Source organism: Cuculus canorus, chromosome 8, assembly GCF_017976375.1.
Source record: "Cuculus canorus isolate bCucCan1 chromosome 8, bCucCan1.pri, whole genome shotgun sequence".
Classification (NCBI taxonomy): Eukaryota; Metazoa; Chordata; class Aves; order Cuculiformes; family Cuculidae; genus Cuculus; species Cuculus canorus.
In genome coordinates, this window is record NC_071408.1 from 27,449,246 (window position 1) to 27,477,133 (window position 27,888).

The 27,888-nt window shown below is 50.5% G+C and overlaps 1 protein-coding gene across 4 annotated transcripts in view; it reads right to left on the reverse strand.

Moving 5' to 3' along the window:
• The window catches only part of RNF220 (ring finger protein 220), a 235,895-nt gene that overhangs the window by 63,698 nt on the left and 144,309 nt on the right, over positions 1 to 27,888 (reverse strand). For all 4 annotated transcript variants that reach the window (XM_054072950.1, XM_054072948.1, XM_009558933.2 and 1 more), the window contains 3 exons: positions 24,600 to 24,729; positions 10,241 to 10,286; positions 345 to 440 (listed from right to left, as the gene is read on the reverse strand). In XM_054072950.1, coding sequence (XP_053928925.1) covers positions 345 to 440; positions 10,241 to 10,286; positions 24,600 to 24,729 — 272 coding nt within the window. The remainder of the gene's footprint in view (positions 1 to 344; positions 441 to 10,240; positions 10,287 to 24,599; positions 24,730 to 27,888) is intronic.

Below are 27,888 nucleotides of genomic sequence, written 5' to 3' on the forward strand. Positions count from 1 at the left end.
AAAACCCACTCCTCTGAAAGTTTTCCTGGTGGCACAGGGTAAGTAATGACAAACATAGCTGTGGCAATGACTGAGATGATGAATATAATGCAACAGAAACTTCTACAAAGATTTAAAGCAGTTTTACACAGCTGTAGATCAAAGTCAGAGTGAGGAGGACTGCAGACAGAAAGACACCTTTGTAGCCGTGTGAAGGATGAAGCGCTTGCATCCTCGCACTGCAGGCAGGTGAGCTGGGGCGCTGGTGCAGAGCTGAGAGCTCTCACACACACAGAACTGCAGGCACTGGGGCAAACTGGCTCTCTGCCTAAGGCTGAGAACAGCAACAGCATCTGCCTGCTTACCTGGTATCTGTCTGAGTGATGGATGTCATCTGAGGAGTGGGGTGATGCTGTCGGAGAATCTCCTTCTCGCTTGATTGAGGCCGACAACAAAATTGACTGCAAGAGAAAGAAGAAATTCATATTGTGAGCATTGTTGAGCTTTTTGCCCCTCGCTAACTTTTCCTTAAAGCCACGGAGAGCAGCTGCAAGGCCACACTGGGATCGAGTGGCAGGGTTCTAGGAAAGTGCAAATGCATCAGGCAACAAAAGGATGATCATTTTGTCCCTAGGTCTGGTGGCTGTGGGAAGAATCTGTCCCTGCTGGAAATGATGTGTGAGGACCACACCAGAAATTCACACTGTAAGGTGAAGGTGCGCTGACAGGCAGCGGTGCTCACGTGCCCTTGTCCACCCCTCTAAGTGCAACTAAATCTCTCAATAGCTTTGTAAACTGCACTAAAGCCCTCAGCACCTTTGCAGTGCAACTACCTCTTCCTTCTGTAATGATGCTATTTATTTTAATAAGTAGCACAGGAAAAAGAAGGGTCTTTTAGAAGGTTAAAAAGATCAGTGATATTTGAGACCTAAGAAATCACTGATAAACTTCAAGTCAATACTAGGTAAGTCTAAATTCTACACACAGTGAACTCTAGTGGGAAAATTACTGTGGGCGTTTGACAGCATCTAAAAAAATGTACACTGAGTTGCAAGTGAACTTTATTATTAGAAGAGTCTGAGGGAAAAATGTAATTTAAAATTCTAATTAAAAATATAAATTAGCTAAACAAGGCTAAATGTAGTCCGATATACTGGAAAAAAAAAAGTACACTGGAAATGCAGCTCTCCAGATGTTTGTTTCTGAGAATCAGCTGGCAAGATTCGACAATAAATGACTGCTTGGAGATATGTGTGTTTGTGAAGGGAAGTGTAGATATCATCTGAATTGGACAGGTCAAGTGTAGTGACAACATTATTAAAAAGCATAATACCTTGGAGAAAGGCAAGTATTCCAGAAACATTTGCCTCTGGGCTGAAATGGAACGCGAAAAAATGTGCATTTTTTGGAAAGATATGAGCAAATGGAAAAATGACTCAGCATACAAATCGGTTCAGTCAGCAGGATGTGATCCCCTGGGCTTGGACGGCTCTCCTGGTGAGAAAAGCACAGCAGCGCAGTGATTTCTCTCCACTGAGGGAGGACAGGCTTGGAGTAGAGGCAAGGGAGGATTATTTAGGATGCTGAGCTCAACCCTATAGGCATGAGCTGCCAGCCTTGTAACGAGGGCAAGAGCCTCATCCCTGTCTGCACCACAGGTCTCTGCCATAAAGCATGGCTCTGCTGGCGGTGCAGGGACATCATGTCCTGAAAGGGATCACAGAATAATGTTGATACGTGCCAGAGTTATCTCCCTGAGCACAGTCCCTCCTGCCAACGCCGAGGGCTGTGCTGACCGCATCTCAGGGCTGGCATGCTCCTCAGCTCAGCCTGACGGGGATGCCGGGTGCTGGGACAGCCAGTGGAAGCCCACAAGGCTGGCGGCACGCAACAAGGGCTACCACAAGAGACCAGCCTCCCCTTCCCAGGAGAGAGACAGGCAGGGCAGGGGTCTCTCCTGCCTCACATGTTGGTTCTGGTGAGTGGTTCATTTATTTCTGGAGAAGCCCTTGATAACCATGCAAAGGAGACTGCAAACCAAGCTCCTGCTGTTGTTTAGTTTCTTTATTTTCTTAACGGAGAATGAGGACAATTTTTGAAGAAGCAGGATTACACACATCCTACAAAATGAAGGGGTGGGGGCTAAAAGCCTTCAGGTCTGACTCAGAAAAACAGCCCTGACTTGCAGTGCTGTTAAAACTCTTTCCCTCTTCTAATAAGCCAAGCACCCTGGAGCTTGGAGGGTTAAATCCATTTTGTCTTCCAATGTATTCTAGAAAAGGGGAAAAAATACCCATCTCCCCATTCCTCTGCGACAGACAGACAAACCTTCCCCGCCTCCAGCTCCCCCCTCAGCTTCTGGTAGCTCTAATCCAATATTATTATGTGAAAAATGGTTGGGCTAGCTATGGAGACAGTAAATTAAACGTTATGTATTAGTTTTTAGCATGTGGTCCCGGGAAGAACGCCGGCCCCATTTATTCCACAAACCTCCTGAGCACCATGGCGATGACCTCTGGAAAAACGCAGGGCTAAACTAATCCCAAAGATGTCAATCTCGAGGCCTCTTCTACATACACTTGCAGTTTAGATTAATAAACTGTCTATTTTTAAATTGTGTGCAAGCACTTCAATTCTAAATACCTCGCCGGCATGTTAAACACAGCGTTAGAGATGCCAAGTCACACTTCCCCTTCACTCTTAGGAAACTTGACTTCATTTGTTTTTTCTCATTTCCGTGCGCTGTGCCACGCTTTGCTTTCCAAGCAGCCACGGGGGCAGGCAGGGATGCAGTCTCAGGGGCAGAGGGATTAGGAAAAGCACTTGCCATCAGGGTGACTTTCATTTCTGCATTAGGCCAACCTCTCTGCCATCCCAATTTTGGCCTCTTTTTTTCCCCAAATTGTTGTATTGGGGCCATTTCTCGATGGCTAAGTGGCAAGGATCATAGAATCATAGAATGTACTGGGTTGGAAGGGACCTTTGCAAGTCATCTAGTCCACCTCCTCAGCAGAAGCAGGTTGCTCAGAGCACCATCCAACCTGAGCCTGAATGTTTCCAGGGATGGGGCCTCCACCACCTCCCCGGGCAATCTGTTCCATGGATGCATGGCCACTGTACACCAAGCTGAGGATTTGCTGCTCCCTGCACCCACACCTCTCACTCCCACCCAGTTCCTGGCAAGCCAGGAAGGAGAAGTGTCATGATCTCTATCCCTCTCTTGATCGGCATCTGGGAAGACAGCTGTGGAGGGAAAAGACGGATTTACACACTCCCTCCCAGCCCTCGTGTAAGACCACGCTGCAGGGCAGACCCAAATTCTGGCTTCCTGCAGCAAAAACGTGGCATTGGGTGCTCCGTGTGCAGACAGGCGTGCCATCTGGCTGTGTGGTGATGCTCCCTACCTTAGGGACAAGCTGCTCTGGCAGGGTGGGAACAACCCTTGATGCTGAGATATCCCTTTTTCCCCTGGGGAAAGGCCACCAGCCAGCTCATACCTTCCTGGTTGTCAGGTCATCCCAGCTCCCTTTCAGGGAGTGTCTGAGCGGCTTTCAGGGCGAGAGCACCCTTCTCCCTCTGTGGTTCCCCTTCCCTGGCAAACCATGGTTCGTAGCATCAAAGATGGAGCAAAGGCCCTGTGCAAGCAGCTGTGTAGCCTCATATTTCTCCCTCTCCTTTAAATCATCTCTCCATTGGGTAAAGGCACTCTCTGCGGAGGTTATAAACCCTGAGAGGATCAGCCTGAGCATTACACCTGGGGCAAGCTAAATAAAAAAAGGTCACCGGCGCTTTTTAAACATGGACAAAAAAGCAGTAAAATGTGTTTGGAAAAAAAAATCTGGCATTAAATCATGACTTTTTGCCTGGCTTGCCTCATTAAAAGTGGCCTTTTGGAAGGTAAAATTATCATTGTAAGTGATAAGATCTTTAAGAAAATAATTCACGGCTTCTTCACCCTTTAATATGATAGCCGCCACCGGCTAATTTTTTTCTTAATGGCAACGAGGCCATCAATCTTGTCCAAGCAATGTTCTCCCTCCTTCCTTCTGCCTCTCCTGCTGTGCTGGGCAGCCATGGCCCTGCTTGGTGTTTCCTTCACACCCCTTGGAGCCTGGCTGTGTCAAGAGGAAGAGACATATTTGAGTGTATGGCTTTATCCACCTATGTCCATGGATTTGGGCTCTGCTTGAGCATGCAGCATGGCAGGAAGCAGAGGCCACGAAACCCTTGCTCCCACTGCTAGGTTCACACCCCGGTAGCTCCCGACACCCTCCACCGATGGTGCAAATCTGCAAAGCTGGGTGGCAGCATCAGCAGCATCTGGGTTTCAGCAGTCTCATTGCAATTAGGAACAACATATCATTTATATGTATAAATACAGGAGAGAGTCTGGCCTGAAAGAAATGTGCATCGTGCAGCTGGTGTGCCAGCGGCTACGATCCCAATCCATCGCACTCTAGACCTGTTCCTCCCTGCTTGGGCGGAGGAGCCCTGGGCAGCTCCAAGGTGATGCTGGCAAGGGCACGTGTGCCAACACGCCACCGGCTTCCAACCCACGGGTGCTCGAGGCGTGGGCCCAGGGCAGCGTGAGGGGTGGCGATGGGTGTCAGGGTGCATCCACTGACCCGAGGAGATGGATAGAAATTGCTGGCATGTACCACCCCCAGCCCTAAGCGCTGCCTCTCATCGGCTGCTGGGGCAGGTGTCACCGCTGGGAGAGCCCAGCCAGCGCCGCTGACATTCTGCTGCCTCTCAAGGCCAGTCATCTGAGAGTATTAAAGTGCTGGACTCCTGCTTTCTGATAGCCCTGGAAAAACAGAGGGAGTCTATTTTTCTTAAACAATCCATCACAGCTGCTGTCAGCAGAACAAATACCCTAACCCTGCTTTTTATGTATCTATATGGCCTATTTTTATTTTTTTTTTTTATTTTGGCACAAAGTATTCCCTGCTTGATGCATTCAGCTTTAACTCTGCCGCCTAAATAGGTACTTATCACTTAACATGGAGGTGATGGCTTGACATGTTTTCTGTCTCCTGCCCTCCCCTCCACGGTAGGGAAGCCATCAAAGTGTTGCTAATAGCTGTTATCACTTGGGAACTGTAACCCGAAAGCAATGAGTGATACCAGGCCTTGCTGTGATTTTCCCCCTTAACTCTGCCAGCCATTTTTTATGTTATTGCTGGAGGATCCCTGACACAAAGATGCTACTATTAGAGCTGAGTTTCCTAGAAGCTCTTGGAGGGCCCACATTTGCTCCTGGGAAAGTTAGAGGTAAAATTATCTAGTGGCTTTTAGCTGGCAGAGATAAAGGTGGGATGGAGCTGGGGATGAAAGGCTTAAATGCGAGAAGGGTGTGAATAGCGAACAGAAATAATGGTATCAGCAGCTTCTGGCCTTCGCTGAAGGATTCCAGTACTCTGCAAGCGGAATAAGCCTACAGAAATATGAGCTGCTGATTTATTTGTGTTCATATTATGGTCACACCTGGGACTGCAATCGAACTCTGGGTCCTTTTGGGCGAGACACCAGCTACACACTGGGGAAAGGGGCCCCTTCTAGCAGAACTGCCCATCAGCACACTGGGGATGAGAGGAAAGAGGCCAAGGTCTGCCGGGGTCTGCCAGCCTGTCCAGCTCCCCTCCAGGACCACATCCCTCTCCACTCCTCCTGCTGAACGCAGTGGTTTCCCCCGGCCTAATGGGAAAGCACAGCTGTTTGGCCCAAGGGGAATGAGGTGCTTTGTTTGTTCATGGGGTAATTTGTTTTATGGAATAAAATCTGGCAGAGATTATTTTTGGAGTGGCTCTGGTATTTATCACCCCAAACTGGCAGGGAGTGCATTCAACCGACACCCATCCTAGGTAATTTCTCCTCCTTCGTGTATCTGTGGGCTGTTCTTGCATCCCAGGATTGGCCATAACTTTGCCACAATACACAGATTTAGCTTTTTAATCTTTCCCTGTAAATCAGAGTTACAGAGGGAGAGGACACAGATAAGGTGTGCAACTTCTCTGACCCTCTCCGTGAGTCAGTGACACAAGAGAAGGAGTTAAAACCCCAGGGCCCTGACACCTATCTCCTGTTCCCACCACCAGCCATGATATGGAGAAGTTAAATGATTATGGTAGAAATTTCATCTTGAGCAAGGCAGCTGGGAAGGGCTTAATACAGATACGCTGCCAAGGTTTAAGGCTCCAGATCTTGCTTGCTTCAAAGCTCTTTTTCCTTGGAGGGCTTTAGCCGTCAAATTCCCCTCTAGGTGCTGTAATTCTCTCTCAAACTGCTCAGTGAAGCTGTAAAATCTCAGGGGTGGGTTGGGGAATCAAAGGGCTCTGGCACTGTGGCTCGGTTCCCAGCTCTGCCAGAGATCTTGGAGCAGTACTCTGGCTGCCTGCCTGTGGGCACCCTCCAAGGAGCTGGGTACACACCTAAACAAACGGGCTGCAAGCATCTGCGGGGCGTGGGAGGTGGATTTTGTTCCTGGCTGCTCGCTTCAGGGTTTGTTTGCAGCAAGAGCCAGTGCACAGGCTGGACTGTTAGTGGGAAAAGCAATTTACAGTCATGGATTAGGAAGTAGCAGTGGGAAAGCAATGCTGAACCTGCCACGAGAGATGGGGTTCTTCATGGAACCCAGTTTGCTCCCCGTCAGTGGCTGGTACCAGCACTTTCACAGGGCATATAAGTTCACCCATTAGGTGAGAGGTAACAGTCTGCAGCTAATACTCTGAAATTTAGCAACTGAGATCCCTCTGGGCAGAGATGATGTCCCACCTAGAAGATGGTACGTGAAGGGAGAGCCACATGCCAGACAGACAGTTGCACAAATGTGCTCTTAGGTAGCTAGGAGGACCTGGGGACACGGACTCCAAGAGTTACGGCTGGCTGCTGAAGGAAGAGCAGAAGATTTACACTGCTCATACACCTCACCAACATGGGTTCAACTCAACGTGTGCTCCTCTCCAGCACGATCCCTTGCAAGAGGCAGCCACGAAGACCAAGGCACCACAGCCCATCACCAGCTTTGGGGAGAATATCCAGGCTTGCAATCAGGGACAGAAATAGCAACTGGGTGGAGACAGCGCTGTTCCCCTTGCTGTCTGCAGGCCATGGAACTGCCTGAAGATGCTAAGCAGCTGCCTCAGCTTCTTTTCCCTAGCCAGAGGCTGGCAGAGCTCAGCTTGCTGTCACAAGCTTTCCTAAGTAAGTGGCAGTCAGGTTTGGATAGAAATCTCATCCTGAGGCTCACTGTGCAGCTTTGGCAGCTGTGTGTTCAGGTGGCTTGTCCACACTGGCACATCACCATTGATTTGGCTTGGTCACTAAAAGAAAGAAAAGGAGGATCCTGAACACTGTGGAGCTATGTGGTGCTCAGCACTGCCCTCTGAGCTGCCTTCACACAGAGGCAGTTCAGGCGCCAAGCGGACCTATTGGCCAGAGCCACCCAGTTTGCAGCCCTCACTTGGCCGTCGCTGCCTCTGTCAGCTCCGATAATAGAAGAACCTGATACAGTAATCCTGCATTCATCACATCCCATGTCGAGTGATTGGATTTTCTTTGACATATTGCCATGAAAATTGACCCAGTGCAGTGACTGACAGCTCTTCAGGGGCAGGAAAGCGGCAAGTGAGGAATATGTGTTTATATTTGGGCTTTTATTGCCAGGAGAAATGTTTGCCGGGGCAACAGTAGGAAGGGATGGGAGTAGAGCCAGGAGACAAACCATGGGGGTGTTTAATACCCTACCCCTGGCTGCACTCTGGGGAGAGCCTCAGACCAGTACAGAAGCAGCAATGGTGGTGATGTTCCATGCAAAGGTCTTAAATGAGTCCTAAAGTAGTCTTAACGCTACCAGTGAACAGAAAAGTAACATGGCCAGCCTGCACTCCACCCCAGTTCCCATGTCCCTGAGTGGAACCAGCCTGTCCCTGCCACTGTTGCCAGGGGATGTGCCTGAGAAACGAGGAGGTGTAGCCCCTTTCTCTGCCTGCTGAGCTGCTGGAGCTGCTGGCCCTTTTGTTGACAGCTAGGGAAGGACTGGGCAGGAGATGTTCTGGCAGTCCCTGTGGTCCTCATAATCCCTTCTACCAGTATCCAGGATGGGTGGTGTGACATGGCACAGATCCCAGGTCTTCCCAGGCGGTGCCTGCCAGACCTCCAGCAATGTTTAGGAGCCTGGGCATGGGCTGCAATCCCACCCCTGGGGGTCTGTCCCCTGTTCCTCTGCCTGGGACTCCTATTACGGTTGTCCCAGAGGTGCAGCTTCATCCCCAACAGGATTTTCTTGAAGGTACTTCACATCCCAATGGGCTATTTCCACCACAGGCTGCAAACAGTGAGCATAAAAGGAAAGAGCAGCCTTCATCTCCCCAGCACCCTCATCCTCAGTCCTGCCTGGTTGCAAAAGGGTCTTTAATACCAAGCTCAGGTGAAGGTGACAGAGCTGTGCCTTCCCATGCCACACAGCTCTTGCCTCCCAGCAAAAGCCACCTACAAATAATGAATCCTCCCGAGGCTTTCAAGCTCTCTGAGAAGGGAATGAAAGATTTCCCGATTTCACCCTCTCCCTCCCTGCTCTCCTTGGCTTCTTGAAGTTAATGTTCTTAGCCCCAGATGTGATGGGCAAAGGGAAAAGATCCATGTGGTGACAGGGGATGATTGATCTCTTTTACATAGAACGACGCTCCAGTCCCAGTTTAATCCCTTCGCTCAAGGCAAATGGGATTCTTTGTCAATGGAAACTTCAAAAGCCCAGCCCTGCCGCGAGATGGACCTTCCTCTTTATCTGGTCTCTGTCAGTCACTTGCTGTGCTTCCCTCTAAACAGCTAATCTGTCTTCCTAGCCATCTTTCTCCCTCGCAGGCGATGTGTTTGTGACCATTGAGTTATCTACACTCAGACCTGACGAGGAGGGAAAGGGAAACTTGCAGAGTCCAGCTGCTTTCATTTCCCGGGTGCCTTTTCCAGCTCCTTCAGGATGTCCCAAGGTAGCCTCACACTCTGTGGATTTTCAGTGACGGGTAGGTTTGGAATTGCTTTCTGCTCTGCTTCTTTCGCATGGGAGGAATAATCAGGTCTCTGCTTTCCTCCTGGTCTCCCCTGGGACAGGGCATGGGAGATGAGGATAGTCTTGTAGGAGAAGGGAATGCCAATGGCGTGGAACACTATGTAGTGTTGCCACAGTCTTTTTATTTTCCCCTGGAGAGTTTGGGAAATTGTTGGGTTGGCTTGGCAGGTGTCCCTGACTGCCAGGAACTTGGGTCAGCACAGTGGCTTTCTGGCCCCTCTCTTGGTGGGACAGACAAGGTGTTGATGTGCTTGGCAAAACACCCAGCCCCAAGGGGAACACCTGGAGCTGAAATTTCAGTCTCTGTTTCCAACATTACATGCCAAAAATGACACGAAACTTCCAGAAGAAAAAGGGACAGAGGGACCTGAAGTCAATTCTGTTAAAACAAGCAGGAAAACATCTCCCATGAGAGATGCCCTGTACTTTCCTGGGAGCCAGGAGCCTCCCTGGCGTGGACTGTGTCGCTAGAAGCATAGGAGAGACTGGACCAATTGCCTTTGCCCAGCTTGGGGAGCACAGCCTGGTTTTCAGAGGCCATGCAATGCCCAGCTGCCCTGCAGTACTCTCTGTCACCCACTTGCCTGCCCAAGCTCTGGTCCTTTCCACCTCATCATACAAAATTCAGCTAACAGCAATACTTATTGGTAAATGATGTCCCATTCAGTGATGCTGTGATGCTCTGTGTATTTAGTATTTTTGCATTTTGAGCCAAGGGGATGATAGGCGGCTCCTGGGGAAGGAGGTTTGGCTGAAGCAATGTCTTCTAGTGGTTTGGGCTCCTTCTCAGGTGTGCTTTGCTCCCCCTCAGGCTGTCCCACTCCCCTCTTCTAAAGCTGGCATATGGCTCTGGCTCCAGGAACTCACACACATGATTTCCGAGGCTGAGCTCAGCCTGTGTGTGATCTGCTCTCATTAGCTGTCATTACACACAATCTGGAGTCCTGGAGCCTGCCGGGTTCTTCAGCTTCACTGTCTCTCGGTTGCACGGGGAACGATAGAGCGCTGTGTGGGGACTTGGCTGCTCCAGCCCAGTGGTTCCTGGGGGCAGCAGCTTCCCCCAGTGCTGGCCAGACCTCAAAGCACGTTTGTGGGGGCACAGAGTAGCAGGGCAGGGAGTGAGCTGGGAAGGTGAGGGAGTGTAAAAAGCATCCTTTGGAGAAGGGGAAAGTGTACCGAGTTGTGCTCACTTACCTTGGGAGTGCCTGCTGCCATGGCATCCTTCAGGATGGAGCTCTTGCTGCCAAGAGAGAAGAGAACGGTGTTAGAGTTACAAAAACACAGCAGCGGGCCGGGGGAAGCACTTTGAGGAATCTCATGAAGTCAAATAGCAAATTGCCTGGCTCTCCTTCCCTGGATTGACGAGACCCTCCTTGCCTTGACCGAAGAGGCACAGAAAGGAGGGCAGCTCCAAGCTGGAATAAAATAGGCTTAAGAATGGACCGCCTTAAATGTGGACATATCATGCAGAGCCAAATCCTGACTCTCCCCCTCTTTAGGGGCTGGCATAGCTCCTCTCCCAGCCCAGGCGAAAAGTAGGGAGCAAGCCCGCAGGGTCAGAGGGAAGAAAGCCAAGCAGGGGGAAGCAGAGGTGGTGAGCCCTGCGTAGGGTCAGGCACAACAAAAAAAAAAAAAAAAAATAAAAAAGGAGGGAAGGAAAGAGAAGGAGATTAAATTGGTGTAAGAACAGTTGAAAGAAGATCCCTTCAGCTCCTGCCGTGCAGTGGAGGCAGCAGCTCTGCCGGGGGCTGGAGTGATTTGTTAATTCAGCTTGTTCCCCATTTAGCAGGGAAGGAGGTCCCCACCACGGTGCTCCTCCTCGGCTCCCCATGCCAGCGGGAGAAGCTATAGATTTAATAACACCTTCCCCCCTCCAGACAGGTTAAACTTGAAACAATTACATATCAAAGCCGACATGGCGGGGAGGCCTGCACTGTAATTTTTTGGTTATTAAAGTAATCTCTCTCATGTAAATTCTCCTGCTAACATGCTGCAAACAGCATTAGGAAATAAATTATTTCCTCGTGATTCGATTTGTCAATGCAAAGCACCTGCAGCAGGCAAAAGGCTCTTGAAATATGTTGCCAAGCCCAGTGCCTGTGCTTGTAAGTGCACGCTGGTGGGGTGGCTGGCTCCCAGCTCCCCATAGCCCCGGGGAGATGATGGATGGGTGGGTGGAGGGGGGAGGTTAGCCGAGGGAGGCAGAGGTTGGGGAAGCAGGGGGAATGGAATTGTGTTTAATAACAAAATTTGTATGCAAGCCTGCTTCCCAGGCTAAGGATGAGTGATCGGCAGCCAGAAAGTATTAAAAAGCCTCGCTAAACAGATGCTGACAATAGAACAAGACATATCAAATCAGATCTACTTCAGAAACATTAATATACACACGCACACACTCCCGCCCGCGCGCGCGTACCAGTCTCCGCACACACGCGTTCCTTTCTTCTCAATCACAGCAATATGGGAGACATCAATAAATTTTTATGAGACTTTTAGAAGATCAACACGGTACTAGATGTGACAAAAAAGCAATGTGCCTGTCATGTTCGCTTTGTCGGGGACACTTTAGCCCCAGATGCTGAGCTGCAGTGGCAGCGGGGAGAAATTGAATTTGGCTGGCTTTAATCTGCCTTGATTTGGCAGATGGCTGGGTGTTATGACATGAGCAGGGATGGAGGAAGGTGTTTTCTCCGGGGGCTACAACCCCCGTCTCCCAATGCCACCACCCTTACTCCCCACCCTGAAATGGGGGGAAACATGCAGTTATCCATCACCATCAGGTCACCCTGAATGCCACAGCTCTGCTCCGAGAGAGAGCGGCTGCAGTTCCCAAGGACCACCAACTGATGTTTAGGGCATCGCCTCCCTCACAGCCCCGCTTCCCAGAGGAGATGCACAATCAGACACTTTCTGGGGGGTACAGGATGCCCCCCATGCTCGATCCCCCATCTCTGTCTCCCCCGCTCTAAGGAGGTGGCACAGAGAAGAATCAGTCCCTGTTCCCCCTCAAGATACAGCCCTGGCAGCACATCCAGCCTGCGCCTGAACGGGTGCGATGGGAAGGATTTCCACCCTCTCCACGTCTCCAGGGCTACTTGAATTTCTCAATTGCCCAAAGTGTGAAACAACTTTTTCTTCCTTTTATAATCCCAATGCCAGGTTAAAAAAAACAACTCATTTCCTCCCTTTTCTTGTTAAAGGTGTTTAAAATCATTCCTTTTAGAGGGAAAGAGGAAGAATCTCATTAATTCCACTCAGAAATGCGTTAGCGCCAGGAAGCCGCAGTTTTCAGGACAAGAGTCTCTCTGGTCAGTTGAAAGCCTCTGCTGTGGGGACTCATGAGGAAGGGAATTGATTTAGATAATTTGTCAGGGTTTATTTTATTTTTCGTTTGGAGGATTATTAAGAACGATTCCCCTCCTTGTAATTTAACTCTGCTCTGTTGCTAATAGGAGAGTGATTTCAGCTTTTTTTTTTTTGATTTCCAGAGGTGGGTCAGAAATGGGCACAAGCCCTGGTCATCCAAGTCCCAAGACCCTGAGTTTAAGGGTGCTTTCCTCCATCCCACTAAACAACCCCTCAAATCATAGCAGCTGCAGCCCCCTGCGCCTCTTAAGGATGCTGCCAGTGGGCTGAGAATCGAAAGGCCATCAGCAAAGAGAAACCTTCCCCTCCATAAACATCGCAGACAAATTAAAAATGGTAAAAGGGAAATCAAGACCTTTAAAGTTCAAACACTTTTCGGTGCCTTTTAAAGTTTTTTTGCTCTAGGCCCTTGCAGAGAGCACAATCTTTGGAGACCTTGGGATTCTCTTTAATCACCCAGCCAGGCTGCAGTGGTCTGAAATGATTACACATTTACATAGTAATAACCCCAACACTCCCCACATTATTTCATGGCTAGCATATTTCCACTCGGCGAGTGATCCATGTGTTTTAAATTATAACCTGTACATAGGAAATTAGTTACTAAGTACGATATTCACAGGCTCGTCTGACACTTCTAATTAAGGTGATTTACACAGAATTATCCTACGAAATAAAAAAATGGTGTTTTGCTAGCTAATAAAATATAATTACTACTCGCTTTTATAAGTTACAGTTAGTTTTAATCTATTTGGGGAATTGTTTATCTAGTTCATTACAGCAAAACAACTTCTTTCCCTTTTAGGCAACCTCCCCAAAGTACCAAATAAGACAAGAAAAGCCCTGGAAGGAATCTGCAATTTGAGCAGCCTCCTTCTCTCTCTTCCTATGGGTTTGCATTTCCAGGCAATATGAGGCTGTTTCTTCGCTGGTTCCCTTTCTCAGGGCTGAGACAAAAGTCCTGGCCATGCATTCACGCATTCCCACATGTTTGGGTGCTCTTCATTGCTCTGTGGGCAGAATAAGGTCCCTCCTCTGGAGCTGCTGGAGCATTCTGCCCAGCTGCAACACCCGCTAGCATTAATGGGAGCTGCACGGCCAGATCCACACGCTCCCTGGATTGGTTGCTGGTGACCCATCACTCCTCTATATTAGAGCACAACAGCTTTAAAAGGAATATTTACTCTCAGCAAGGACCTCCACAATGAAAGCAAGACTCGGGCTACACCACAGACACGCAGATATCTTTTAACACTAGGCAGGGACATCACATTAGGAACATCCCCAGGGAAAACCCTGAGTGAGCCCTGAAGGGCTGCTCAGACCCAGTGCTTCAGTTGGGATATCCTAAAGGGCATCTCAGCACGCCGAATATGTGTGATCCTTACCCACAGTCTGGGAGCACAGTCTGAAGTCTCAGTGCAGCAACAGTAGGGCCAGAAACAGCCCCGATGCTGTGCTTCAGCCCACCACAACCACCAGACCTCACAGCTGCTTGAGCTCCCCAAGCCCATTCAAACAAAATTCCTGCAGAGCCTCCACCCAAGGCAAGGCAGGACTTATGGAGAACACACACCAAGGAAGGGCTGAGCTCTGTACCAGACACAGCAGCCATCCCACAGCAGCGCTCCTCTCACCTCCTTAATAACAACCGTGATTGAAATTGCTCCTTGAGACCGGGCAGCTTCAGCTGTTGGTGCTCATCCCTTAACAACATTGCAGCCAGAAGGGGCTCAAGGAGGTGGTAAGAGGGCTGCTGCCACACAGCTGGTGCCTTCCAGCTCTGCCTTCCAGCTCTGCGGCTCTTCCACAGAACAACCCTCAGCAGCTCTCTAGATTTGACAGGCACCAGCCAGAACACACGCAAATCCCACATGAGATCTTGCAAAGCCAAAAGGTTTCTACAAGCCACAACTGATGTACTTCTTAAAAAAAAATGATAATCCAGTGGAAACAATTTAGTTTTAGCTGCAGGACTCACGGCTCAAACATGCAGCCTTGGGATGGGAGCCCCGGCAGCGGAGCAAGCTGCCTGCAGAGCTGTGCGAACGGCAATGCCAGCTGTAAATAAGCAGTTGCTGGGTAGAGAGGGAATTGGATTTTTGTGAACGCCAGTTTAAATAAGTGGAAGTGTCACTTGAAGCCTAAATAAGGAAATGGGAGTCTGATTTTTTTTTTTTTTTTTATAAGCTACATGAGGCCAAATCCTCACTGAGCCGCAGGTGACAGCTCCCAGTGTGGCCAGGCATGATCTGTGCCATCAGGGGAAGCACGCTGCGATTTTTAACCTGCTGTGGCTCTGCTAGTGGCACTTGCTCCAAATGCTACTTAGAAGATCCCCTGCATCCAATGATGGCAAAAGAGGCTGAGTGATAATAAAAATTGCCAAAGATGCTGGAGGCAGGACTAGAAGCGCTCTGCACCAGGGCACAACATAGTCAGTTGTGACAAACCTGACCCCACAGAATCATGGAATTGTAGAATGTCCTAGGTTGGCAGAGATCCACAAGGATCATCGAGTCCAACTCCTGTCCCTGCATAGGACAACCCCAACATTCACACCATGTGTCTGAGGGTGTTGTCCAAATGCTTCTTGAATATTGCCAGGCTTGGTGCCGTGACTGCTTCCCTGGGAGCTGTTCCAGTGCTCCACCCCCGCTGGGTGAAGAACCTTTTCCTAATGTCCAACATAAAATATCCAACAGGGCAGCCACCTGCCTCCCCAAAAGAGATGATGCTGCAGCAGAAAGCAGCAGGATCATAAAACACTGTGGATGACCTGACCACTCTAAATCCACTATTTGCTCTGTCCATTCGCATCCCCAGCTCTTTCTCCCATTTTTGGGATGTCTCTTTATGCAGCTCTGGTACCTCATGCCCCTGCCAGAGCCCCTGCTCAGATCAGGTGACAGATTTCTGGATGAGGATCTGATGGTCCATGTGTGCAGGGTGAAGCAGGAGACTGAGGTGGGAGGGTTGTTTCATTTCTCTCCCAGTATTTGAAAAGAAGGTGGCTGGAAAAATAAAGAGAAAAGTCGGAGGGAAAGGTCATGCATTAGATTGATCTGGGGGGCTCTTTGCTGCCGTGGCTGTAATGACTGTTTAATTATTCCCAGCTCACGTGGCAGTTCAGAAGAGGCTCCACAGAAGGCATACATCGCTTCAGGGCAAATAACTGACCGAAGATTTATTTGTCACCCTTGGGTTTCCATGCATCCTTTCCCAGGGCTCCCACTGCCCTGGGAGTCAGTGGCAGAGGAAGGCTTTGCCCACTGAGGTTGCAAACCCCAGCCTGCACACCCACACCATGGAGTCAGGGTATGCACTGTGGGTACCGTGCATCCAAAGGACTTCAAGGAGTGTTCAGAGCACTTTCAGAGCATTGCATGAGCAAAGTGATACACAACCCACACTTTTTCTCACCCACTGTGCTCCTCTGGAAGCCCTGACTCATGAGAAGTGCTCTCAACCTCTGGTTACAGGCAGCAGACTCTGACTCCCTTGGGATCTGCCATGGGAGAGAGGAATGGGGCATTTCTAAGCAGGACAGGCAGCTGCATGGCTTGTGCTTTCTCTGATGGAGAAGCTGTGGATGAAGAGCCCAGGCTGCTGTCATTGCCACCCTCTGAGTGCATGGGAGGAAGCTGCAGGGTCTCTCTTCCTCTTCTGTCCATGATTCATCTGCCACAGTGAGGGGCAGGAAAACAAATCAGAGAGGGGATGAAGGAGGATAAATCCACACTATCAGCAGCACCACATTTGCTAGATAATAAACAGACTCCTCTCCTCATAAATTTCCCTCTTCCCCGATGGTTCCGTGCCACTGCCACTGGCAGGAGCAGAGCCGGGCTGCTCCTGGCCCCTCTGCTGTCCCAGCTGGTGGGGAGGGCCATCGCTTTGCCAGGTAAGCCTGGGACCCTTCACCTGGGGTGTAGCAGAGGCTGCAGGATGGCACCCTGAAGCCCCTTCCAGGCGTGTGGGCTTTAGATCATAGAATCATAAAATGGTTTGACTTGGAAGGGACCTTAAAGATCATCTAATTCCAACCTCCCTGCCTTGGGCAGGAACGTCTCCCACTAGACCAGGCTGCTCAAAGCCCCATCCAACCTGGTCTTGAACACCTCCAAGGATGAGGCAGCCGCAACTTCCCTGGGCAACCTGTGCCAGTGCCTCACCACCACTGTGAAGAATTTCCTCCTTATTTCCAGTCTAAATCTTCCCCTCTAAATCTACCCCAGATGCTGCACACCCTGTGGGAAGCAGCAGTTTGGATACCTGGGTGCTCCATGGCGTGGTTGGGTCTCTCCCTGGAGCACCTCGGCGTCGCAGAGAGGCTCCCACGTGCTGGGACTCACACGTGGGGAAGTGCGTTGGGGAGACATCACAGATAACAATCTATGTATTTGAACACCTTGAGGAGCGCCAGGGCCGTCCAGGAAAGCCCTTGGGAGCCCCTGGGCTGGCTGGCTACCTTCCCCAGGACCCGTGGAGAGGATTCTGCAAGGGAGGTACCCAGTCCCTCCTCACAGAGCACTGTCAGGCACTTAATAGTACCTGTCCCCATCGTCTCCCTGGCCTGGATTTATGCCTTGAGGGGTCACCTCTGGCGAGACTCTAATAACATGACTTTATTAGCTTTCTTGTTCCTTCTTTAAGATACAGTGGCATGGGGGGAGGAGGGCAGCAGCACCTCGGGAAGGAGTGGGGGGCGTACGGGTAGGAAGCAGCTGCCCTCTCGATTCCCCTTCTCACTGACAAGGGGGAGAGGGAGAAAAATGATGCTCCCTCGAAATTTATCACGCACCCAATTACAATGTTAATTGGCAAGTCCCAGAAATCAATTAATTCGCAAATTTTTTTCAATTAAAAATTAAGATAAATCATAAAATGTTATTAAGCAAAGGCCAAACTCGGTGAACTTTTTTTTTGTAGGCATCTGGGTTTTTTTTTTTTTTAATTTAAATAAAAAAAAGAGCTGTGTTGCCAAAGCCCGATGCCCTTGAGTGCCTTTGCTGAAGCACAGGGGGCTGTCATCAGCAGGACTGGGCTGAAGACAGATAAAAAAATATCGACCAGTCGGACACACTGCTTCTGCTTTATTGATCAGGCGGGAATTTAACTTGCTGTGCATATCCACTGTGTCAGTAAGGGCCATGGGCGAAATTAAAAGTACTTGGCTTGGAGATGTCGCCTTGATACTGGGGGGGTGGGGAGAGAGGGAGGGAGGGGGAAGAAGAGGGGGAGAAAGGCAAGAAAGGAAAAGAAGAAGGTTGAAAAAGAAGAAGGGAAAAAGAAGGAAGAAAAAAAAGACAGAAGTTGAGGAGCACGAGGTTGCTATACTTGCTTTTCCCTGGTTGTAAACTCACTTGTTGGCCAAGGCTCCTTGCCCTCTCTGGAGCACTCGGGTACTACTACATGCAAGGAGGGGAATCAGCATGTATTTCAATGTAGCACTGGAAAAAAACCCTTCAGCTCAAAAATGTCTCTAATCTCACTCTCTCAGAGGCTGGGGGAGTGCAGTGTTTGCTGCACAAGAAGTCTGGGGAAGTACCTGGCCATCAAGTTAAAGTCCCCAGGCATAAATTGAGCAGACCTGAGGCGAGAGCCATGACCCTGATGTGACACATGACAACAGAGCTAATTCAGGTTTTACACACTCTATTTATCCTGCTGAGCCTGGCAGTGCAGCCTCCAGCCCTTTCCAGAGCAGCCGCCTGTGCCGGCCCTGGGAAGGTCTGCTCCAGGGGCCCTTTGGCACAACACAGTGCTCAATAGATCCTGCTGAAATGAAGCAAACCCTTGCCTGGGCAGGTGTGAGAAGAAACCGTATTTAAACACAGGGTTCCCTGAGCAGGAGAGAGTTCAGAGCCACATCTCATAAGTTGCTCTGGGTCCTTATCCTGACCAGAAAGCCCCTGTCATTTGGGCATGCAGGGACCAAAGGATGGTGGACTTCTGATTGACTTCTCGTCAATCGGCCTGAGTCTCCAGTGCAGACTCTAGGGGGGGTTAGCATGGAATGACTTTAATCAGAAAGACCACAAAACACTGGGAGTGTGACCTGTTAGAAGATGTGAAATCCAGGATGCATCTCCAGATGCCTGGAGACGTCTCTCAAGGACAGTGATCCTGCCTGGAGTGACAAGGCCATCTCCCAAGGTCCCAAAGCCTTCATGTTTTAGCTATATCACCAGCTTCCTCCTTATTGCTTATTCCACCAGACCTGGAGCTGCCTCTGTCCTCCAAGGAGAGCTATTGCTGTGCCTCTCTGCTAAAGAAACCTTGAGATAAAGCCCCCCTGCAGCAGGGTGAGGATGCCCAGTGCAGTGCTAGGAACCAAGGCAGCACTTTCTGCTTCCACCTGAGCTGCCAAGGGAGGGAGGATTAAGAAGAGTGAGAGGAAAATAGCTCACGTGCAAACGAGGGACAGGAATTTTCAGAGGAATGCTGAAGGAAAATTTAAGTCTGGGCAGAGGTGCACTGAGAAGTACTGGTGGAGCTGGAGCCACCACAATCTCATGGTTGGCTCTTTTCCTCTGATAGGAATCAAAGCTGGCGCCAAGAGTCAGGCTAAATCCTCCATCTGGGCATTTTACCTGCTTTGAGACAGGCCTTCCTGTTGCAACTTGCTCTGCTCTGACACTATTTGGTTCCCTCTTTGCGACAGCATCTTTAAGGTCACCAGAGAACAGCCTGCAGCACTTTCCATTTGCACCAAGGTGAGAGACCCTGGTGCCTTCTGCATTCCAGGAAATGCTTCGTAATCAGACTATCAGAAGAGAAATTATTTCTGGACACGTCAGAAAGGTCATTAGGGTGAATCAGTAGCTCGTGAGATGCTTTGTGCATGCTCCTGGCACAGTGGCAAAGAGCAATGAGAGCTGCTAGCCCAGGCTGGGAACAGCTGACAAGTGGGCACAGGCTTTAAAACACAAATACGCTCAGATTAAGCATTCAGTATGGAGGAAAGCAAGGAGGAAAAGTGAAGAAGGGAAGAGCTTGCATAGCTGTGGGGCACTGTGAGAACAGCATCATCGCCCACCCACTCACCCTAGCAGATCCATCCCAGGAGGCACCCGCTGAGCACCCTGGATGGCTGTTGCCCAGCCAGGACTACAGCATGGTGTGAGGATGCTGCTACCTACATCTGCTGAGCTTAGAAAAATCATGGAATCATAGAATGGTTTGAGTTGGAAGGGGCCTTAAGGATCATTTAATTCCACACCCCTGCCATGGGCAGGGACACCTCCCACTGGATCAGGCTGCTCAAGGCCCATCCTACCTGGCCTTGAACACCTCCAGGGATGGGATATCAACGACTTCCCCAGGCAACCTGTTCCAGTGCCTCACCACTCTCACAGTGAAGAATTTCCTTCTAATGTCTAAACCAAATTTTCCCCCTTCTAATTTAAAGCTATTCCCCCTTGTCCTATCCCTACCAGCTTTTGTAATCCCTCCCCATCTTTCCTGTAGCCCCTTCAGGTACTGGAAGGCTGCTCTAAGGTCTCCTCAGAGCCTTCTCTTACTCAGGCTGAACAACCCCAACTCTCTCAGTCCATCCTCGTATGGGAGGTGCTCCAGCCCTTGGATCATCTTTGTGACCCTCCTCTGGACTCATTCCAACAGTTCCACATCCTTCTCATGTCGAGGAATCTAGAACTGGACACAGGACTCCAGGTGGGGAATAAGGGCAAGGAGCTGAGATCTTCCTATCTGAGCTCATACCACCCTTCAGACACAAAAGCAGGAACAGAGCATGGCAGCTCACTGCCAGCATGGCATGGTCCAGCTCACTGCTCCATCCTCTGGACCACTCCCTAGCTCTAATGATACACCTCATTGTTTCAGGGAGAGGAAATCACAGCTCTGAAGCACAGGTTTGCTGCTGGTGACACAGGGAAGAATCTGATAGCTGTCACATAGGGAAATATAAGCGCCCCCTGCCAAATAAATAATTTCTAAGAAGAGCATTGCATTTTCAAGAACAGAGCATCTTAAAAGGCACATTTCTCAACCTTCAAGTGCTTGACTCAGCAACTGTAATATTTGTAATGTGACTTCCTAAGGTTTATAATGGCCAATAAATGCCTCTTCCCCAGACTCCAGCCAGGGGCTCAAAAAACAGTGTGGACCCATTGGGGACCACCAGCTGATGTGCGCTCCATGACACCTGCTGCCTCCTTCCCCCTCTTTTGTCCTCAAACTCACCTTCTCTCCCACCCTAAAGCCAAACCATACCCCCAAATCTACCTCTTTTCCACTCAGCCTTGCCCATTGTCCCCTTTCAGCAGGTTGTCCTCTCTGGTCACTGCCTGGGGAGCAGTGGACAGGGTTTAACTCTCTCTCTGCACATCACAACCTCTGCTCATCGCATTTAACTTCAGTGAAAAATGCGATGGTACTCTCATATATGCACAGGGATGTATGTGTGTGCCTGCCCTGAGGGACACCCTGGGGTGCTGCCCTTGGATGCTGTGCCTGCCTGTGCTCCCTGGGTGGCCCTGGGATGGGGAAATGCATCTGCAGCCAAAGCACCAGCTGAAGCTCGGAGCTGGGGCCATTGATAGCTCCAGAAAGAGGCTCACATTTCAGTGTGCTTTATGGCAAGCCTTTAATACGGATGAGGTGTAAAACAGGTGAATATAAATCAAGTGAGGATAGGAGACCAGCATCTAGTGCACAGATAAGCTTTATGCACATGAACCAGGAATATTCATGTGTTCTGCAGGGACCAACCTGGCTCGGGGCACAGGGCATCAGCATACACAGAGAGTCACCGGGTTTAGCTTTAATTTTTACTGTGGTGGCACTTAGGTGCTCCGTTGGGAACGGGTACCTTTTGCTCCTTGAGCTGTACATGCGAACAAGGTGAGCATCCCTTCTGCAAAATGCTGTGGGGCTGCCGGTCACCTGCCTGTCACTCTCTGCTGCTTTCTGCTCGTGCTTTGCCAAGGTGAGCTACTAGGTAATTTCTCTTTAGTGGAGTAATACCAACAGTCTTGCCCAGTAAGAGTTAAACCCCATAAAACCAAGGCTTGTAGTTTTGTTTTCTTTCAATTTATACCCTTCACTTAAAGAGGTAGGGGGGGTAGGAAAGGAGGGGGAGAAAAAAGAAAGCCAGGTGACATATTCTAAGAGGGAGCACCGAAAACGTGTTAAGCACTTCAAAATCTCATATATTCAATCGGCCTCTGGCAAGACATCTGCCTAATGTTAGCGCTTAAATATCCTTTTCCATTTTACATGCATTCAAGTCTCATTTGAGCGAAATGAAACGGTATTATTAAAGGGAGATTTTGCACAAATGGCCTGAATTTGACATGTCAAGTTCAATGAGGCTGTTACATATGTAACACCGAGAAGGGCTCGGAGGCTGCCGGCTCTTGAAACAGCGCCAGTGGCTCAGAAATGAAATTTGCATTCAGAGAGCCTTGCTTCGCCGTGCGAGCTGTGCATGAGGTTTGGCTGGACCCAAATGGGCTGAAGGAACCATAGGGAGAGGGTATGCAGGTCTCTCCCTGTGCCTTGGGAGACTGGACACTAAGAAAGCAGCAGAGCTAGAAACTTAGGTTCACCATTCCTACTCAAGTCTATTTCAAGGGAAAGCCTGACCCTGTAGTAGGGTCACAATCCTGAGTGATGCTCATCACTGGTCCAACAGCCAGTGTCCATCCCCTGGGCACACACAGCCCCTTGGTGTAGGTGGGTGCTGCCTTATGGCTTGACTTGGCATGGCTTCTCCTGCCTTGCTGCATGATGTTACAGCTGGGTAGACCTTGAGATGTCCCTACCTTGATGCTCCGGCATGACCCATGGGGAGAAAGTGGGATGTATCTGAGGGACAGTGAACCCCATCTGCACCAGCTGATTGAGGGGGTGCATCAGGGAGGGTGGGATGCAACCCCAGGCTCCTCAGTGATCTGTGGACACAGGTAGCATCATCCAGGCAGCTCCTACAGCTCCCTTCTCAAAAAGAGAAGCTCCTGTGATCACCTAGAGGAACCCATTCCTCATCCAAGCACTGCCCATCTCCTTGCTCCAGCGATACCCAAAACCCCATGTGAGTGCTCAACACCCGGCAGTGATAGCCTGAGGGAGCCCCTCCACCTTCCTTCTCCACAAGCCTCACCTCTCCTCTTGATCTGGCCCTATGGCAGTACCTTGGCTGGCTGACCCATGGGGTGATCCCATCACACGGTGAGTCCTGGTGCTGCAGCAGGAGATGCTGTGGTGCCCAGCAAGTGTCTGGTGCTGCAGGCTCAGTGGGCAGGAGGGGATCTGCCTGCCTAACCCCGAGTGCTGGAAATTTATGATTTTGTTGCAAATCATTAAAGTTTATTAAAACTTAACAGCACAAGCCATGATTGGCTGTATCCTCTTTAAATTACCGAAAAAAAGATCCTTGGAAAGCAGCCCCCCGGTTCGCTTCTCCCCATCAGACTGATAAGTAACAGCTGCTCAGCCGTTTCGGCAACGAGTCGGTATTGGCAGGGAGCGGCCAGGGCTGCCGGTGCCCATCACGTTTATAGGCCTACATTTTATTTTTATGTTTATTGGGTTATTTGAGATCATTATTAGTTTCTCTCTTCTCTTGTTGATGTGTTCTTGCTCCCAGCTCCTCTAGGTGGGAAATGGGGAAATGGGAGACAGGGTCACCTGCTGGACCAAGCTGCCCCTTTGGAGCTGGGCAGCAGGCAGGAGACTGACCTGGCCAATTCCCACTATCCGCTCTCGCTGCTCACCCTGCCTGCTGGCTCCTGCGTCGCTCCCCTCCGGGACTGGTAGAGACCATCCCTGTACAGGGCTGCTGTGTTACAGATTAGCCTCCATCGCCTGAATCCATCGACTAGATTGAACGTTATCTATCACGCTGCGGAGGGAGTCGTTATTTAATAATTAATAAAGACCTCTGATTCTTCTTTGCCGCCCGCGTGGCCGAGCGGAGCGGGCCAGAGAAGTGAGGGCAAGCTGGGGAGAGCTGTCTACTCTCTAACTGCTGCTGTTATTTAAAGGAATAATGCCATTCTTTTTCATTTGTCAGCTGGCCCACAATGGCCCTTGTCATGCTTTATGATTTAGGGTTTCCTTTCCTTTCCCATTAAACGCCACCTTCCCATCACCGCCTCACGCCAGCCAGCCTCCGCTCCTGGCTTGCGGTTTCAGTTTCACTCTGATATTGGCCCAACTTCTTTGATGGGCTCCTCCGAGCACTAATTGCTTCTGTTCATTTAAACCTGTTCACTAATTTGCCGTGGCCCTTTATTAAGTTGGATGCAGCCCAAATTACACCATAAATTACACTCACAAGGGGACTGGGTGTCGCGAGGGATAAATGCGCTGCCTGTTCCCTGCCTCCCCTTTTCTCCATCTTCCTGTTCAACGTGTGCTGGATGCGGGTCTCAGCCTGAGGCTGCAGGTGCCAAATTTGGGAGACCTCAGCCTGGACCCATTTGAGGAGGTCTTCCTCTAAGTAAAGCCCTCTCCTTCTCTCTTCGTCTGCAACGGCTATTGCTCAGTTGCAAAGAAGATCCAAGATGGGCAGAGACGGATTCTGCATCCGCCCCCACTGTGCACAGCCACGTGCATGCCCTGGCAGAGACACAGACACAGTTTTCCTCCTCCCCTACCACCTGGTGACGTAACTTTGCTCCTAGTCGGCAGTTTGATTCCTTTCCTCACCTTTTAATGACCGAGGAATTCATTAATAATTGAAATAAACACGCTCTTTTCCAAGGCTGCTGAGTTTTATTAAGGCAGGGGCAGGGATCTGCCAACCCTTGGCTGCAGCCATTTCCTAAATAACTGCTAGCAGTTAAAATGCAATTATTATTATTATATTATTTAAATAGGAGATTTTTGCTTTGCTGGGGAAAGCAGAAGGGAGCGGAAGGGAGCTGAGGGGCAGCGCTCAGTGTTGCGGCAGGCCTGCTCCATCAGGGGATGTGAGCAACGTGAGAGCCGTTAGCCTGAACACACATCCCTGGGGAAAGGGGTATCTGTGCCCTCTGGGAGTCATTCCTGCCTGGCTTTACCACTCTAGTGAACTCCGGGGAAATGTTTCTGCCCTGCTGGCTAGCATTAAATTGCCCGTATCTGGTAGCTGTGCATACCGCCACCTCCTTTGCCATTTGCATTTGCCTCATGTGGCTGATGTGGGGCTGCTGGTGGACCCTAGGAAGCTGCTTACCTGATGTTCAGCTGGGTGAGCTTCTCCAGCTCCTGCTCCATGTGCTCCTGCATCTCCCCGGGACGAAGGAGAACCTGGCAGATAGGGCAGATTGGAGCCTGGCTGTCAAACAAAGTTGCTTTCTTTTTGCCTGTGGGGAGGAAAAAAAGGGAGAAAGCTTTAGTTCTTATTAGCTGCCATCAGCATTGCCTGCACTCTGTCCTGGTCCCTGTCCTAGCTGAGGTCTGAAACCACGGGGGTTTCTTCTGGTGTAGCCCCATTTCTCTCCCTGTCTCATGCTCCCTGAGGCAGGGATTGACTGTGCTCTACAGCAGGACAGAATCTGGCACAGGACCATCCCAGCCCCGGTCTTACAGGGAGAGCAGCAACAGCCGCGTTTTGGGAGAGACCCTGCGTAGCCTCAACTTCTCCAGTTTGTGGTGCAGGTGGTGTGACTTGGAGCAGTCCGATGACATGGTGCTACCCACTGTTTCTATTAACCAATAACAGTAAACTTAAGAAGAGCCATCTTTGTCCTCCTTGGCACTCTTGAAATTGGGTGCATTAGGATGACCCTCTGAAGGGCAGAATGATTCTCCATGGGCAGACAGGAGCTGGGAGGCAGAGGAGACCCCACGGTGCTGGGCTGTGGGTGGCAGCGAACAGGTCTGTATGCTCGGCATGGCTGATGTGGTCACCAGGGATTGCTCACCCTGTCCTGATACAGAGAGGGAATCTCTCACCCTCCCCACACCACCAGCAGCTCCAGACTCCACAGCTGCCTGATCCTCCTGGGACTGCATCATTCCTGGGCGAGATCTGGGGGTGCCTGCAGGCTCTGACCCCAAACTGGGACTCTGCCTTTCGCCCTCCTCACCCCAAAACTGCTGCGCTGCTCCCCTGCCCAACCACATCTCCCTGACTCACTTCGTGCTCCATAAGCCAATTTCCTCTGGCTCAGAAACTTTATTGCCCCCTCTGTAAGGAATATACAGCGCCTATTTAACATAAAATAAAACTCTAAAGCAAACAATGAAGTTTCCATAAAACAGAGAAGCCCGCGGGTCTCCAGGCCCCCCTCTCCCAGCTGTATTAGCAGCTCTGCTCATGAGAGGGCGTGCGGAGCCTGGCTCAGATGGTTCTGGCAGGGAGAAACATGCTTTATAGCTGCCTGTTGTCATCTAACGTGAACCCTCCTGCTGGATTATTTATTTATGTATTAGACATGGATCAAATTGGTTAAATCCGAGTGAGAGGCAGTAATGCACAATAAAGCAGCCGGCGCTGGATACGAGGGGGCTGCGTGCTCTGTGGCCTTCCAATCAGGAGCCAAAAGGTGCCATTTTATGGCTCCTAACGATGGCAGAGCCCAGTTAAATGAATCCCCATTAAAGGAATAGACCTTCTCAAAGTAAAAACCTTGGTGTGAGCGGCTTTACTGGGTCCCTGCTACTCACCGTATAACCTCCTGGCACAGCCTTTTAACGAGAAGAAGGGTCTGAAATAAGTTTGAGAGTCACCTTGGCTCATCCTTGTCTTCCAGCAGGACACAGCCTATGTGCCTGTTGGGAGCAGACCTGCTGCTGGGACATTCCCTGCCCTTTCCTTCAGCCTCCCTATAGAAGGTGGGGGAAGCAAAGAAATGAGGGGCAAGATGGGGCAGACCAGTGCTTATGGGGCATCCCCTACCTCCCCAGCTTCTCCATCCACTGGGAACTCTTCCATTTGCAGAGTCAGTCAGTCTTTCCTCCAGACCTGAGCTATTCCTGATGGCTCCTGGGCAGAGCGCTGGCAGATCCCAGGCGCCTCGGCTCCTCATCCCTACCATCCTTCTGCTAGGGAGGACAAAGTGCACAGCCCATTCAACCGGAAACATCTCCCTCTCTCCTCTTTCCCTCATGTTTAAATAATGCCCAGAACCCAACCCACACCCAAACCACCAGCTCCCACTGACCCTTGCGGGAAAGGTCGGCATTTCAGTAATTCTACATTCCTCTTGGAGATTTTCCACTTTTGTGTAGTGGGGGCCCAAAATAGCCCAGAAGTGTCCCCAACCACCTGCTATTTATAACCCCAACTTTGCAGCAAAACAATGGAGATGTCTGAGTCTCCCTCCCAAAATAAACAGGCAGCCTTTGAGAGGACGGGAAATCCTGCTGGATCCCCGCTGTGGGGTGTGCAGTTGGATGGGTAAACAGGCTGCTCTCTGCCCTACCACGCTGCATCCCTGCTCATAGCCCAGGCCACCGCTGTGGGGCTTGTAAACTCCCTCGCCTGCCACCCACAGCTTGGGCTGGTGGGGCAGGGATGCTCTGAGCAGGACTGGAGGGTGATCTGGAGGTTGAGCATCGCTGGGACTCTGCTCTTTGGAGAGTCCAGGGGTGTTTGTTTGCTGGGATAGGTGATGGAGCATGCTGGACAGCAGTGCTGGGAGAGCAGCCTCGGACCAGGAGGTGCAGCTGAGGCCTCATCTGGGGATCAGCTCTGTTGCACCAGGTTGGTGGCTTTCCTAACCTCCTGCACACCCAGGTCTTTGCTCCCTGCTTTTTCTTCAGGGCTTTTCCATGGGTTGCATGTTCCTAAACAGGGATGACTTTGGATTTCAAAACCCAGGGCAATCAGGAGGGATCTCAGGCCATGAGAAGAAGCCTTGCTCCCTTCCATGGCCTCTTCCAACCCCAGCCCAGGCCAGCAAGAGAAATGAGCAGCAATGGCCTTACACACCAGCTACACCAACGACACATGGAGAAATTCATGCCAAGGAAGGATGTGACAGCTGTCATCCCGCATCCCTGAGTTAGTGGGGGTAAATCCCCTTGCTCCAGTGAGTGGAGGAGGCTGGTGCTCGCACTGAAGCAAGGACTTCCAGAGGGGCAGGAGAAGAGAGACCCAGACATGCAGCCAAGTGCCTGACATACAGATTGCAAAGCAGGAGGCAGAAGGAGCCCTGACTCCTGCCCCAAGGGGCTGACAACTGTGCTTTTGTAGGAACAGAGCTAAACGCAAGTGACAACAGAAGGGAAGGATCATCTCCCGTGCCAGCAGGACACCTACGCAAGCCTCCCCAGGTCTGCAAAACTTGCTGCATGCCTGCAGTGCCACAGAGGCTGCCAGCAGGATACGTCTCCCCAAATCAGTGACGGCCACATCCACAACATGCCCCGGAGCCCCCTGCCCCCCGACACCCATGCTCATGCTGGGCTGTGGTACCCAGCTCTGTGGCATAGGATGTTGGGTTGTGGAGATGGAGAGAATGGGCATCATGAGTCTTCAGGTTTCATTTCTGAAAGCAAAGGTGGAAGGAGGTGTG